The sequence below is a fragment of the Hemiscyllium ocellatum genome, chromosome 7 (genome assembly GCF_020745735.1).
Source record: "Hemiscyllium ocellatum isolate sHemOce1 chromosome 7, sHemOce1.pat.X.cur, whole genome shotgun sequence".
Lineage (NCBI taxonomy): Eukaryota > Metazoa > Chordata > Chondrichthyes > Orectolobiformes > Hemiscylliidae > Hemiscyllium > Hemiscyllium ocellatum.
The window spans coordinates 102,744,555-102,759,540 of NC_083407.1; the positions used below are offsets into that span (position 1 = coordinate 102,744,555).

At 45.0% G+C, this 14,986-nt stretch overlaps 1 protein-coding gene across 1 annotated transcript in view; it reads left to right on the forward strand.

The window, feature by feature from the left end:
* Positions 1–14,986, forward strand: part of LOC132817656 (uncharacterized) — a 63,693-nt gene that overhangs the window by 10,813 nt on the left and 37,894 nt on the right. The window contains exons 4-5 of the mRNA XM_060828156.1: positions 7,857–7,937; positions 13,950–14,027. Of these exons, the coding sequence (XP_060684139.1) occupies positions 7,857–7,937; positions 13,950–14,027 (159 nt within the window). The remainder of the gene's footprint in view (positions 1–7,856; positions 7,938–13,949; positions 14,028–14,986) is intronic.

Genomic DNA, 14,986 nt, shown 5'->3' on the forward strand with positions numbered 1-14,986 from the left:
TCAGCACGGTTTTGTGAAGGGTAGGTCGTGCCTAAAGAATCTTATTGAGTTTTTGACAAAGTGACCAAACGGGTAGATGAGAGTAAACCGGTTGATGTGGTGTATGTGGATTTCAGCAAGGCATTCGATAAGGTTCCCCACAGTAGACTATTACACAAAATGCGGAGGAATGGGATTGTGGGAGACATAGCAGTTTGGATCAGTAATTGCTGAAAGAAAACAGAGGGTTGTAGTTGATGGAACATGTTCATCTTGGTGTCCAGTTACTAGTGGTGTATCACAAGGGTCGGTGTTGGGTCCACTACTATTCGTCATTTTTATAAATGACCTGGATGAGGGCTTAGAAGAGTGGGTTAGTAAATTTGCGGACGACACTAAGGTCGGTGGAGTTGTGGATAGTGACGAAGGATGTAGTAGGTTGCAGAGAGACATAGATAGGATGCAGACCTGGGCTGAGAGGTGGCAAATGAAATTTAATGCGGACAAGTGTGAGGTGATACACTTTGGATGGAGTAATCGGAATGCAAAGTACTGGACTAATGGTAAGATTCTTGGGAGTGCAGATGAGCAGAGAGATCTCGGTGTCCATGTACACAGATCCCTGAAAGTTGCCACCCAGATTGACAGGGTTGTTAAGAATGCATACAGTGTCTTGGCCTTTATTAATAGAAGGATTGAGTTCCGGAACCAGGAGGTTATGCTGCAGCTGTACAAAGCTCTGGTACAGCCACACTTGGAGTATCGTGTACAGTTCTGGTCACTGCATTATAAGAAGGATGTGGAAGCTTTAGAAAGGGTGCAGAGGAGATTTACTTGGATGTTGCCTGGTATGGAAGGATTGCTTACGAGGAAAGGCTGGGGGCTTTGAGGCTGTTCTCGTTAGAGGGAAGAAGGTTGAGAGTTGACTTAATAGAGACAGAGCTGAAAATGTGTTGCTGGAAAAGCACAGCAGATCAGGCAGCATCCAAGGAGCAAGAGAATCGACGTTTCGGGCATGAGCCCTTCTTCAGGAATGAGGAGAGTGTGCCAAGCAGGCTAAGATAAAAGGTAGGGAGGAGGGACTTGGGGGAGGGGCATTGGAAATGCGATACGTGGAAGGAGGTTAAGGTGAGGGTGATAGGCCGGAGTGAGGGTGGGGGCGGGGTCAGGAAGAAGATTGCAGGTTAGGAAGGTGGTGCTGAGTTCAAGGGTTGGAACTGAGACAAGGTGGGGGGAGGGGAAATGAAGAAACTGGAGAAATCTAAAGTTCATCCCTTGTGGTTGGAGGGTTCCTAGGCAGAAGATGAGGCACTCTTCCTCCAGCCGTCATGTTGCTATGGTCTGGCGATGGAGGAGTCCAAGGACTTGCATGTCCTTGGTGCAGTGGGAGGGGAAGTTGAAGTGTTGAGCCACGGGGTGTTGGGGTTGTTTGGTCCGGGTGTCCCAGAGGTGTTCTCTGAAACGTTCCGCAAGTAGGCAGCCTGACTCCCCAATATAGAGGAGGCCACATCGGGTGCAGCGGATGCAGTAAATGATGTGTGTGGAGATGCAGGGGAATTTGTGGTGGATATGGAAGGATCCCTTGGGGCCTTGGAGGGAAATAAGGGGGGAGGTGTGGGCGCAAGTTTTGCATTTCTTGCAGTTGCAAGGGAAGGTGCCGGGAGTGGAGGTCGGGTTGGTGGGGGATGTGGACCTGACAAGGGGGTCACGGAGGGAGTGGTCTTTTTGGAATGCTGATAGGGGAGGGGAGGGAAATATATCCCTGGTGGTGGGGTCCGTTTGGAGGTGGCGGAAATGACGACGGATGATATGATGTATATGGAGGTTGGTGGGGTGGTAGGTGAGGACCAGTTGGGTTCTGTCCTGGTTAATACGTTCTGTCCTTAATAGAGACATACAAGATAATCAGAGGGTTAGATAGGGTGGACAGGGAGAGCCTTTTTCCAAGTTTGGGGACGGCAAACATGAGGGGGCACAACTTTAAAGTGAGGGGAGATAGACTTCAGACAGATGTCAAAGGTGGTTTCTTTACTCAGAGAGTAGTAAGGATCTGGAATACTTTGCCTGCAACGGTAGTAGATTGGCCAAGTTTAAGTGCATTTAAGTCGTCATTGGACAGGCAAATGGACATACATGGAATAGTATAGGTGGGATGGGCTTCAGATTAGTATGACAGGGCGGTGCAACATTGAGGGCTGAAGGGCCTGTACTGCACTGTAATGTTCTATGTTCTATGTAAATGACCGCAAACTTAGTGAATGCAACCTGACCACACATGATCTGTGGAATTGAACACAATGCAGTTGGCCTTTGTTTATTTTCATGTAAATTTGGGACACCTGCATTTTAGAACATAGAACAGTACAGCACAGTACAGGCCTTTCTGTTGTGCCAGACTTTTATCCTACACTAAGATCAGACTAACCTATGCACCCTTCATTGCATTATCTTCCATGTGCCTATCCAAGAGTTGCTTAAATGTCCAAACGTATCTGACTCTCACTAACGCTGCTGGCAGTGCATTTCACACACCCACCACTCTCTGTGTAAAGAACCTACCTCTGACATCTCCCTTAAACCTTCCTCCAATTATTCTAAAATTATGTCTCCTCGTGATAGACATTCCCACCATGGGAAAAGGTCTCTGGCTGCCCACTCTATCTATGCCTCTCATCATTTTGTACACTTCTATCAAGTTATCTCTCATCCTTCTTCACGCCAATGACAAATGCCCTAGCTCTCTCAGCCTTTCATCATAAGACATGCTCTCCTGTCCGGGCAGCATCCTGGTAAATCTCCTCTGCACCCTTTCTAAAGATTCCACATCTTTCCTATTAGGAGGTGACCAGAATGGAAATCAACATTCTAACAGTGGTCTAACCAGAGCGCTTTAGAGCTGCAGCATAACCTCACAACTCTTAAACTCAATTCCCCTGCTAATAAAAGTTAATATACCATATGGCTCCTTAACATCCCTATCAACTTGGGTGGCAACTTTGACATGAACCTCAAGATCCCTCTGTTCCTCCACACTGCCAAGAATCCTGCCTTTAACCCTGTATTCTGGACTCAAATGCAACTTTCCAAAGAGAATGACTTCACACTTTTCCAAGTTGAATTCCATCTGCCACTGATCAGCCCAGTTCTGCATCCTATCAATGTCCCATTGCAACCTACAACAGGCCTCCACACCTTCCACAACTCCACCAATCTTTGTGTCATCAGCAAACTTACTAATCCCCCCTTCCACTTCCTTATTCAAGTCATTTATAAAAATCACGAAGAGCAGGGTCCCAGAACAGATCCCTGCAGATCACCACTGGTCACCAAGCTCCAGGCTGAATACTTTCCATCTACTCAAACCCTCTGTCTTCTTTGGGCCAGCCAATTCAGTATCCAGACAGCCAGATGTCTCTGTATCCCATGCCTCCTTACTTTCTGAATGAGCCTACTATGGGAACCTTATCAAACACCTTGCTAAAATCCCCATACACCATATCCATTGCTCTGCCTTCAATGTGTTTTGTCACATTCTCAAAGATTTCAGTAAAGCTTGTGAGGCATGACCTACCCCTCACAAAGCCATGCTGACTATCTCTAATCAAACTATGGTTTTCCCAGTAATCATAAATCCTATCTGTCAGAATCCTCTCCAATACTTTGCCCACCACTGACTGGTCTGTAACTCGCAGGGTTCCCCCTATTCCCCTTCTTTGAACAAGGGAATAACATTTGCCACCCTCCAACTATCTGGCACTACTCCAGTGGACAGGGAGGACACAAAGATCATCACCAAAGATGTAGCAATTGCTTCCTATAGTAACCTGGGTGTATCCCATCTGGCCCTGGGGAATATCGATCCTTTATGTTTTTCAAAATTCTCAGCACATCCTCGTTCCTAACATCAACCTGTTCTAACATATCAGTCTGTTTCACGCTGCCCTCAGAAATGTCAAGGTCCCTCTCAGCTGTAAATATTGAAGCAAAGTATTCATTAAGGACCTCCCCTATTTCCTCCAGGCGCAAGTTCCCTCCACTGTCCCTGATCAGCCCTACCCTCACTTTGGCCATCCTCTTGTTCCTCACATGAGTGTAGAATGCCTTAGGGTTTTCCTTAATTCTACCCACTAAAGCTTTCTCATGCCCCCTTCTAGCTCTCCTAAGCCCATTCTTCAGTTCATTCCAGTCTACCTTGTAACCCTCGAGTCCTGTCTGATCCTTGCCTCCTCAACCTTTATGTTTCCTTCTTCCTCTTGAATAGATGTTCCACATTCCTTGTCATTCAAGGCTCTTTCAACCTACCATCCCTTTCTTGCCTCAGTGGGACAGGCTTGTCTGGTACTAAGAGCAAGTGCTCCCTACACAACCTCCATATTTCTGTTGTGCATTTCCCTAAGAACATCTGTTCCCAATTTAGGTGCCCGAGTTCCTGCCTAATAGCATTATAATTCCCCCTCACCCAGTTAAATACTTCTCCACACTGTCTGCTCCTATCCCTTTCCATGACTATAGTAAAGGTCAGGGAGTTGTGGTCTCTATCACCAAAATGCTCTCCCACTGAGAGATCTGGCACCTCCAATCCTAGCAACATCCTTGTAAATATTTTCTGCATCCTCTTAAGTTTAGCAAGATCTTTCCTATAGAATTTATAGGAATTGTTTGCAGTATTCTAAAAGTGGCCTCACCAAAATCCTACTCTGTAGTAACATGATATCCCAACTCCTATGGTCTACGTTCTCACCAATGAAGACAATCATATCAAAAGCCTTCTTCACTACTCTGTCTACCTTCTGTTTTCATCCGACGCCATTCCAGCCACGATTCTCCATTAAGGCTGAAGAGGTAATGGTAAGCTCCTCAAATCCTTAGCCTGACTCCTGAGGTGCTTGGGTGATGACATTGGCAAACACTGCTGCCCCTGCCCCCATGTCTGTACCAGGACAGACTTCCCAACTGTGGTACTGAAGCAGCAAAAGACAAGGCTAAAATATGTGCATCACTCTGAAGCCAGGAATATTGAGTGGATGATCCACCTTGGCCCTTTTCCTGAGTTCTGCAACATCACAGATACCAGTCCTTAGCCATTTTGATGTCAAAAAGTGGCTGAAGACCCAGAATTCAGCAAAGGCAACAGGTTGTGAGCACATTGCTGGCAATTGTATCAAAGACCTTAGCTCAAGAACTAGCCAGATCAGAAACCAGGTAACCCCAGTACAGCTGGAACCCTGGCATCTCGTCTACAAATTAGACATTTGTCCAGGGAATTTCCATCAAAGAAAAAGTAGGATAAATCAAACCCAAACAATCACAGCAACATCATGCTCCTAGTTTCTATACAGACAGACAAAGCAGGACACCACTTGTACTGGAACAACAACCACAGCCTAGGACAGGTGAAACAAAGACATACACGAGAACTCTTAGAGGCATAGCATTCTAACCAGAGCTTCATCAAATGACATAACGATTTAGCTCCCATCTACCTTCCCTTGAAAACAAAGAACCAGAAATGACATCAGGATCGGTGCTGGGTCCTCGACTTTTTGTCATTTACATAAATGATTTGGTTGTGAGCAGAAGAGGTATAGTTAGTAAGTTTGCAGATGACACCAAAATTGGAGGTGTAGTTGACAACGAAGAGGGTTACCTCAGATTACAACAGGATCTGGACCAGATGGGCCAATGGGCTGAGAAGTGGCAGATGGAGTTTAATTCAGATAAATGCGAGGTGCTGCATTTTGGGAAAGTAAATCTTAGCAGGACTTATACAGTTAATGGTAAGGTCCTAGGGAGTGTTGCTGAACAAAGAGACCTTGGAGTGCAGGTTCATAGCACCTTCAAAGTGGGGTCGCAGGTAGATAGGATAGTGAAGAAGGCATTGGGTATGTTTTCCTTTATCAGAGTGTTGAGTACAGGAGTTAGGAGGTCATGTTGCGGCTGTGCAGGACATTGGTTAGGCTACTGTTGGACTATTGCATGCAATTCTGGTCACCTTCCTATCAGAAAGATGTTATGAAACTTGAAAGAGTTCAGAAAAGATTTACAAGGATGTTGCCAGGGTTGGAGGATCTGAGCTATAGGGACAGGCTGAACAGGCTGGGGCTGTTTTCCCTTAAGCATCGGAGGCTGAGGGGTGACCTTATAGATGAGGGGATGGATAGGATAAATAGACAAAATTTTTTCCCTGGGGTCGGGGAGTCCAGAATTAGAGGGCTTAGGTTTAGGGTGAGAGGGGAAAGATATGAAAGAGACCTAAAGGGGCAACGTTTTCATGCAGTGAGTGGCACATGGATGGAATGAGCTGCCACAGGATGTGGTGGAGGCTGGTACAATTGCGACATTTAAGAGACATTTGGATGGGTATATGAATAGGAAGGGTTTGGAGGGATATGGGCTGGGTGGTGGCAGGTGGAACTAGATTGGGTTGGGATATCGGGTCGGCGTGTACAGGTTGGACCAAAGGGTCTGTTTCCATGCAGTACATCTCTATGACTCTATGACCCACCTGAAGAAATTATGACCCATAAATAGAGTGGCTGGACATACCACCAATGCTTCAGTGGAGACTCTCACTGAGGATGTTACCTAGTCATAGTGATGAAACAACTGAAAACAAGCCTTCCAGCTCAGCGAGCTAACTCATGTACTTAACATCATGCTACTCTCAATCATCAGCCAAGTGATGGAAGGTACTATCAGCAACACTTACTCAAAATTGCCCGCTCAACAAGGGGTCCCACCAGGGTGGCTCAGATCCAGTACTGCACCTGTATTCTTTGGTCTTTATAAGAATGAGAGATGATCTCATTGAAACATGCTGAATTTTTACAGCGTGTGACAGGGTAGATGTGGGTAGACTTCTGGATGCGATTGACTTCAGGAGATTATGGAAATAGTCAGGTAAATGGCTTAGAGTTAGATGGTCAGCCATGATTTATTTGAATGGTGAAGCATGCTGGTTGGGCTGAATGGCCTACAACTCTTTCGAGCTTCCTATGTTCAATTCCATTCACAACTCCTCAAACACAAAATCAAACTTTGCCCACACACAACAAGACCTGGACAATACTCAAATCTGGAATGATAGGTGTCAGGAGTTACTTCCACCACACAAATTTCAGGCTATAATCGTCACCATTTACAATCTCCATTTAGCTGTCAGTAGTATAACTATCGTTGGAACGCCCACTATAAGCAACCAGGGAGTTATCATTGACCAGCAGCTTAACTAGACTAGCTATATCAATACTGTGGTTGCAAGAGTAGGTCAGAGACTGGGAATCTGCAGCAAGTAAAACACCTCATATCTCCCCAAAGCCTTGTCCAACATCTGCAAGGGACAAATTGAGAATGTGATGGAATACTCCCTGCTTTCTTGTCTGAGTGCAGCTCCAACAACACTTAACAAGCTTGACACCATCCAGCTCAAAACATCCCATTTGATTGGGACCTCATCCACAGCCTTCAAAGTTCAATTCCTTCAAAACCGACCCACAGTGGTGACAGTGGGTCCATCCACAAGATGCAGTGCTATAACTTTCTATGACTCCTTTGGTAGCACCTTTCTAACCCCGTGACCTCTATCAGATGGAAGGGTTAGTGCAGCGGACAGGTGGAAACACCTCGACCTGCAAGTTCCCTTCCAAGGCACACACCATCCTGTTTTGGATCGATATCACTGTTCACAGCCACTGGGTCAAAATCTTGACACTGCCTTCCTAACAGCACTGAAGATGTTGTAACAGCTGGACTATTGTGATTCAACATGAGAGCTTACCAGCACTATCACCCTGGCAATTAAGGATGGTCAATGAAGGCTTAGTGATGTTCATGAAAATTAATAAGAAAAAGTCCTATCTTTCTCTTCATTAATACAGAAATACTCAATAAAACGTCCTGAGAGGAAGGAAAAGCAAGATGAAACAGCAGCGAGTTCCACAGAACCTTCACTTTCTCAGGTAATTATTAATTGCCTCAACTTGGATCTCACTTCATTGATCCAATAGCTGAATGATTAACCAATAGGAAGGGGATGTGTGCAGTGTTTAACAATGTTAGTCTTTTTACAAGGTTGCTAAGCCCTTGAGTATTTTTCCAGAGAGCAGATATATGGCCAGGTTTCAACTAGGCTGGGATTGAAAGGTGTATTGGGGCCCTTTTTGTTTACCCCTAACAGATAATGCCTCTGGCCTAAGGCTTTTATATCTTTTAAAAAGAACCCAGTATAATCAAAGGGGAGTGGCCAGCTAACTGTGTAGTCAGCCTTCGATTAGATTGAGTTTTTGATTCAGTTCAGCAGCAGTGTGTGGTTCTCTCCCTCCTTCTGCCCTTCTGACTTCATAACCTGTAAGCTTTTTGGGTCATTTTCACTCTTTGTGCTGAGGACTCTGTTTATTGGGACTGTTGCAAGTATTTTCAGAACAGCATCAGTAAGTCAGGATAGTCTGTCGGGTTTTCAGACAGGATAAGCTATCTGGTATTCTATCTTCTGTTCTTTGTGTTTCATTTGATAATTTTGTGAATAAATTCTGTTTGTTTAAAACTCGGACATCTGACCCAGCTAATTCCCTCCGGGAATATCCACTATGCACTTCCCGAAAACAAACAGCAAAGTGACAGTCTGGGCTACCTGCTTAAAAATGTTTAGAGGGGTCAGGCGTGGTCCATAACAGATTGGGGGCTCTTTGCGGGATTTGTTTGGAGTTCCAAATTGGGATTTGGGATTTGAATAGTTTGGACTCTAAGGCAGCGAGTGGTAGGTGTCGGTGTCTTTGTTCCAGGTGTTGATTTGGTTGGTTTAAACAGCACTGGGATAGCAATGGCTCTTTCAGTCACCAAGAGGTTTCTGGGAGTGGGAGAAGTGACCTTGGAAGTTTTACAAAACGTAGTTAAGGCCAAGCTGCTGGAATGAGCAGCCAAGCTGGAGCTGGAGCTGCCTCCTACCGTGAGGAAAGATGAGCTGATTCCAGCAGGAGCTCAGCATTTCCATTTGCTGGAGACACCATCGGGATCTGTAGAGATGGCTCAAGTTCAACTGCAAATGAAGCAGCTTGAGTTCGAGGCGAGAGATAAGGAAAGGGCGGCAGAAATGAAACAGTTTGAGTTCCAATTAAAAGCAGAAGAGAAAGAAAAAGAGAGAATTTGAACTTCAGAAAATGACACTTAGAAAGGAAAGTCAGCTTAAAAGGCTGGAGATGAAGGCTGAAGGTAAGTCTGGTGAGGAAGAGAGTGAGGATGAGCAAACCCAATGGGAACCAAAGGCCTGGTGAAAAACTGTTCAAATATATTCACACGTTGCCTAAATTTGATGAGAAGGATGTGGAAGCTTTTTTTCATCTCCTTTGAAAAAGTGGCTGAACAAATGCACTGGCCAGTGACTCTGTGGGTTTTGTTGATCCAAACAAAACTTGTGGGTATAGCTAGTGAGGTATTCACATCACGATCAGAGGAGGTATCTGGTGGGGGGGTATGAGGAGGTGAAAAAAGCCATCTTCAGTGCACATGAGCTTTTACCAGAAGCCGACAGACAACATTTCAGGAATCTAAGGAAGGACATGGTCAAAGTTATATTGAGTTTGAAAGGATCAAACAAAGTAATGTTGATAGGTGGATTTCAAAATAGAGCAAACCTGTGACACTCTTAGAGAGACAATTATTTTGGAGGAGTTCAAAAATTCACTTCCTGTAGTAATGTGAACTCATGTGGAAGAGCAGAGAGTTACAGCAGCAAGGTTAGCAACTGAAGTGGCTGATGGTTATGAGCTGGTCCATAAAACATGGTTTGGCTTCCAGAATCAATTTCAGGCCATGAGGGATAGAAATTGGGGAAAAGAGAAATCCTCATGTGGAAAGGGCAAGATAGATCTCGGTGAAGATCATGAGGATAACTTCCCACACGGGAAAAAGGAAACCCTTGAGGGGACAAAGAAGGTAAAAAGCTTCAGTGTTTTCATTGCAATAACGTGGGCCACATGGAATCACAGGGTTGGTGGGCTAGGAAAAGCATTAGAAAGCCAGATGTAGGAAAACAAGACGTGCCTGGGAGTTTTGTTGGAATGGTAACAGAAAGCACAGTGGAAGCTAGAAAGCTGCGTCAGAGTGGACAAGCTGATCGGAGGTTGGTGAGGGAGGAAGTGCCAGATCTTCTTAGAAAATGTACCTGCAAAGGTAACGTTTATTCACATAGACAAAGAGTAGCAGGTAAAGAGGTGACAATATTAAGGGACAGAGGATTCTCTCAGTCTGTGACGCTGAAAGATGAGGAGATACATGCTTCTGAAGGACTATTGCCAGAAAAGGTATTGATAACAGGAATTCACAGTGAGACAAAAAGCGCTCAGTTACGTAAAGTGAGATTGGAGAGTCCAGAATAGAGTGAAGAGTTTGTGGTAGGAGTACTGGACAAATTCTCAGCTCCAGGAATACAATTTGTCCTTGTGAATGATATAGCTGATTTACCGGTAGGCATGCTGCCTACTCTAGTTGAAAAGCCAGTGGAGACTGAGGCAACTGAAGCAATGCAGGACTCTTATCCAGGAATCTTCCCTGATTGTGTAGCAACAAGGTCACAGAGTCACCGATCGAAGCAGGAGAGATCAATGGGTACGGATAAAGAAGCTGGAATGCTAGTAGCAGAAACTGTGTTCGCTCAGATAGTTGCAACAAAACAGAAGCAAATAGATAATCTTTAGCTCTGCAAAACACACTGAGGTATAGCGGAAAGATGAACATTTAAAGCAGTTGTATTAAAAGGCATATACAGAGAAGGAATCTGAATGTATCCCTGAGTGTTATTACCTGAAAACTGATGTCTTAACGAGGAAATGGAGGTGTTCGATGGTGGGAGAACCACTGACTGAATCCAGATGTAGTTGTGCATTTTTTCATGTCTATGGTCAGTGAGTGTATGTGTGTGTTTTAGTGGACTAACCACTGTTTTGGGGGTTTTGAAAAATGGAGCCATCTTTGGATATTGATAGTTCATTTTTTAAAGAGGGGGAGGTGTCAGGGGATGTGTGCAGTGTTTAACAAGGTTGGTCTTTTTACAAGGTTGCTGAGCCCTTGAGTTTTTTTCCAGAGAGGGGGGGCATAACTGGCCAGGCTCCAACTCGGCTGGGTTTGATAAGTTTATTAGGGCCCTTTTCCTTTCCCCTGAACAGATAATGCCTCCGGCCTAAGGCTTTCATGTCTTAAAAATAAAAAACGGCATAATCAAAGGGGAGTGGCCAGCTCGCTGGGTAGCTCGCCTTTGTTTAGATTCGGGTTTTAGATTCAGTTCAGCAGCAGTGTGTGTGTGTGAAGAAAGGCTGCTGGGACAAGTCCATCCTGGTTCTCTCCCTCCCTCCTTCTGCCTTTCTGACTTCATAACCTGAAAGCTTTCTGTGCCATTTTTATTCTTAGTGGAAAGAGGTTTGTTTATTGGGACTGTTGCATGTTTTTTGAAACAGCATCATTAAGTCAGGATAGCCTGTCAGGTTTTGGATAGGATAAGCTATCTGGCATTCTATTTTCTGTTCTTTGTGTTTCATTCCATAATTTTGTGAATAAATTCTGTTTGTTTAAAACATGGCAGTCGACTCAGTGAATTCACTCCGGGAATATCCACTATACACTTACTGCAAACAAATAGCAAAGTTACAGTCTGGGTTTCCTGCTTAAAAATGTTTTGAGGGGTCGGTCCTGGTCCGTATCAAGTGATTATATACATATACAATACAATGCAGTTCAGGCATACCACTGTCAGTATCATTTCAAGTTTTGTGTTCTTTTGGTGTTATTTAATTTAACCAATATCTTAAGTAACTGCCTCAGATCATTGATCAGCAGTTTTATTATCAAATGTAATTATAGGCTGCAGATTGAAAGTCCTGGATTTCTGATCAGGACCTAGAGCAGGAGGGTCAGGGTGAGGTGCGTTCTGGCCAGTGTTTGACTTACATAGCATGCAAGTGAAATAACTCCACAGAGGCTGGTATCCCATCACCAAGTCACCCTTTATTTACACGTGCATAGTGCTTGACACTGGTCTAGCTTCCACAGAGCCAGCTCTCAGAGTGAACAGAACCTCTGGCACTCCTGTTTATATCTGTCAGCCACGTTTCCCTGATTGGAGCTGTTAAACTGATCCAATCAGTGAACTCATATTCTATTCAGGCAGCACGGTGGCTCAGCAGTTAGCACTGCTGCCTCACAGCACCAGGGTCCCAGGTTCAATTCCAGCCTCAGGCGACTATCTGTGTGGAGTTTGCACATTCTCCCTGTGTTTGCGTGGGCTTCCTCCAGGTGGTCTGGTTTCCTCCCACAGTCCAAAGATGTGCGGGTCAGGTGAATTGGCCATGCTAAATTGCCTGTAGTGTTGGGTGAATTAGTCAGGGGGAATGGGTCTGGGTGGGTCACGCTACGGAAGGTCGGTGTGGACTGGTTGGCCGAAGAGTCTGTTTCCACACTGTAGGGAAACAGTGAGGTCCACCTGTTGTAAAAATCACTGCAGTAATGTGTGGAATGCTATTCATATTCCTGTCGAAAACTTTATAGCATTAAATGTTCACCTCCAGCCTTTTGTCAGAAGTTGTCTTTGCATCTTTATTTGTCTTTTCAGTTCCCTCCTGAACTTTGATGTTCCCCTGGTTTGTCATTGTATTATCCACCTGACAGCTGTCATAAGCACCCTTTTGCTTCCTCACCTTAATCGCTATTTCTGAAACCAATGAGATATGGGTTTACTTGCTGTACCTTTAACCTTTGAGGGGCTTGATCTATCTCCGCCCATTCTTCAGGTGTCATATTTTCTGGCCAATCTTTGATTCTAATGTATTCAGCTCAGACCCATCCTTACCCTATTGACGCTGGCTTTCCTCCAGTTAACGCTACCTACTCTGCATTGTTCCGCATCCTTTTCCAGAATGCTACAATGATCACTGTTCCCGAAATGTTCACCCATAGTCACTTGATCCACCTCATTTCCATGAGTCAGATCTAGCAGAGATTCCTTTCCCAATGGACTGGCAACATACTGTTGTGGAAAATTCCTCTGAACACACACACACACACACACACACACTAACAACTTTTTCCCTCTCTACCCTGTACACTACACTCCCAGTCTATATTTGAATAAAGCTCCCATTATAACTATTCTTTAATTATTGCACATCCATGTAATTGTCGGCAAAATTGCATCCCTACACCCTTTCCACTGTTCAGTAGCTTATAGATTACACAAAGTTATGTAATTAGTTCTTGAGGTTTACTGAAATGGATTTTGTCTATAATGCTGACCTTAATCACCATAGTCACTCCTTCTCGCCCTTTCCTAGCGTTCCTGAGTGCCTTGTGTTAAGGAAAGTGTAACATCCAGTCCTACACTTCCGCGAGTCCTGTCTCTGTCAGAGCTAATCCTTTTAATCAAAGTCGGTGCATTTCCGTACATACATGCTCAGCTGATTTAGACTTTATTACTATCTCCCTCGTGCTGTCCCCTATTCAAGATCTTACTATTCCCTGTTATGTAGCTACCTATCTCTCTTCTAGAATTCTGTATGCCTTGGTACACTGCTTCTGGTTCCCATACCCCTGCCAACACAATTATAATTAACACAGAAAGTGTGTTCTCTCTTACCACAAAAGGGAACAAACACAATGGCAAGGATCTCACTGACACACATCTTTTGTGCAAAATAAAGTTGTACCCAGCTCAAGGCAGCAGCTGGGAGCAGGAAGGGATGTGCTGTGCTGCCCATTCTCCCCTCCATTGCTGCCAATCGTGGGGAGGGGCAGATTTGAAGCCAGAGACCAGCAATGATGAAAAAGCTGTCACTCAGGGCTTCTTCACCCCTAATCCTCTCTGCCCCTTCAGATTTCTGCTTCACCCTATACTCTCTGTCCCTACGTCTCTTTCTCACTGTCTCTCTCTGCTCACCTTTCACATTAAAAAGTAATCTGTGATCTTCTCTTTCACTTTATGTTTGGAGAATGTGGACATTCCGAGGCCCCGAGGAAAAGACAAGGACATCTCAGAGGAAGATCAGCGTTTACCCACAATAGACTTGGTAAGTACTATCTCAGGTGCTTGCTCCACTTTGAATGTTAGAGGTTGAGCTGATGGAGATGGCTGTCCATTGTCACTCAGCAAGGCTGGAGTGCCCAAGAACTTACCAGGTAGATAAACTGCCACAGGTTAAGGGGAGGGGGAACAGTTGGGTGCCTGTCTGTGTGGAGTTTGCACATCCTCCCTCTGACTGCATGGGTTTCCTCTGCGTACTCTGGTATCTTCCCACAGTCCAAAGATGTGCAGGTTAGATGGATTGTCCATACTAAATTGCCCCATAGTCTCCAGGGATCGGTAGGCTATTGTGGTTCTGTTCGCCGAGCTGGGAATTTGTGTTTCAGACGCCTGGACCCAATAGACCGACCACTGCAGCGGACAGCTGGAACTGACAACTGGAAGCGGCAGATTCAACCCACTACAAATGCTGGAGGAAAGATCACAGAAGCGCTTCACAGGAGGCTCCCAAGCACTGAGGATGTCACCTAGACAGGGAACGAAACGTCTGCAACACAAATTCCCAGCTCGGCGAACAGAATCACAACAACGAGCACCCAAGCTACAAATCTTCTCACAAACTTTGAATAGGTAGGCTAGGTGGGTTAGCCGTGGTAAACGCAGGGTTACAGGGTTTGGGTGGGTCAAGGTGGAATGCACTTTGGAGGGATGGTGCAGATGCAATGGGCTGAATGGCGTCCATCCACACTGTAGGTATTCTATGATTCTAATATGCACCAAACCACTCAGAGTAATGGTCATGAAAATCACGGTTCAGCCGTGACCATGGCTTGCTGTTTGGCAGACCACAGATTGCACTGGTCTTCCCTGTTCCAATGACAACACATCAGGGAATTGTGGGAAAGTGAAGAGGGTAGCCATGGCCCTGGAATGTGGAGGAGGAACAGAAGCCATGCTCAGATTTGCTCTGTTCCTTAAGATATTTTCTCACAAACTCTTTATTCT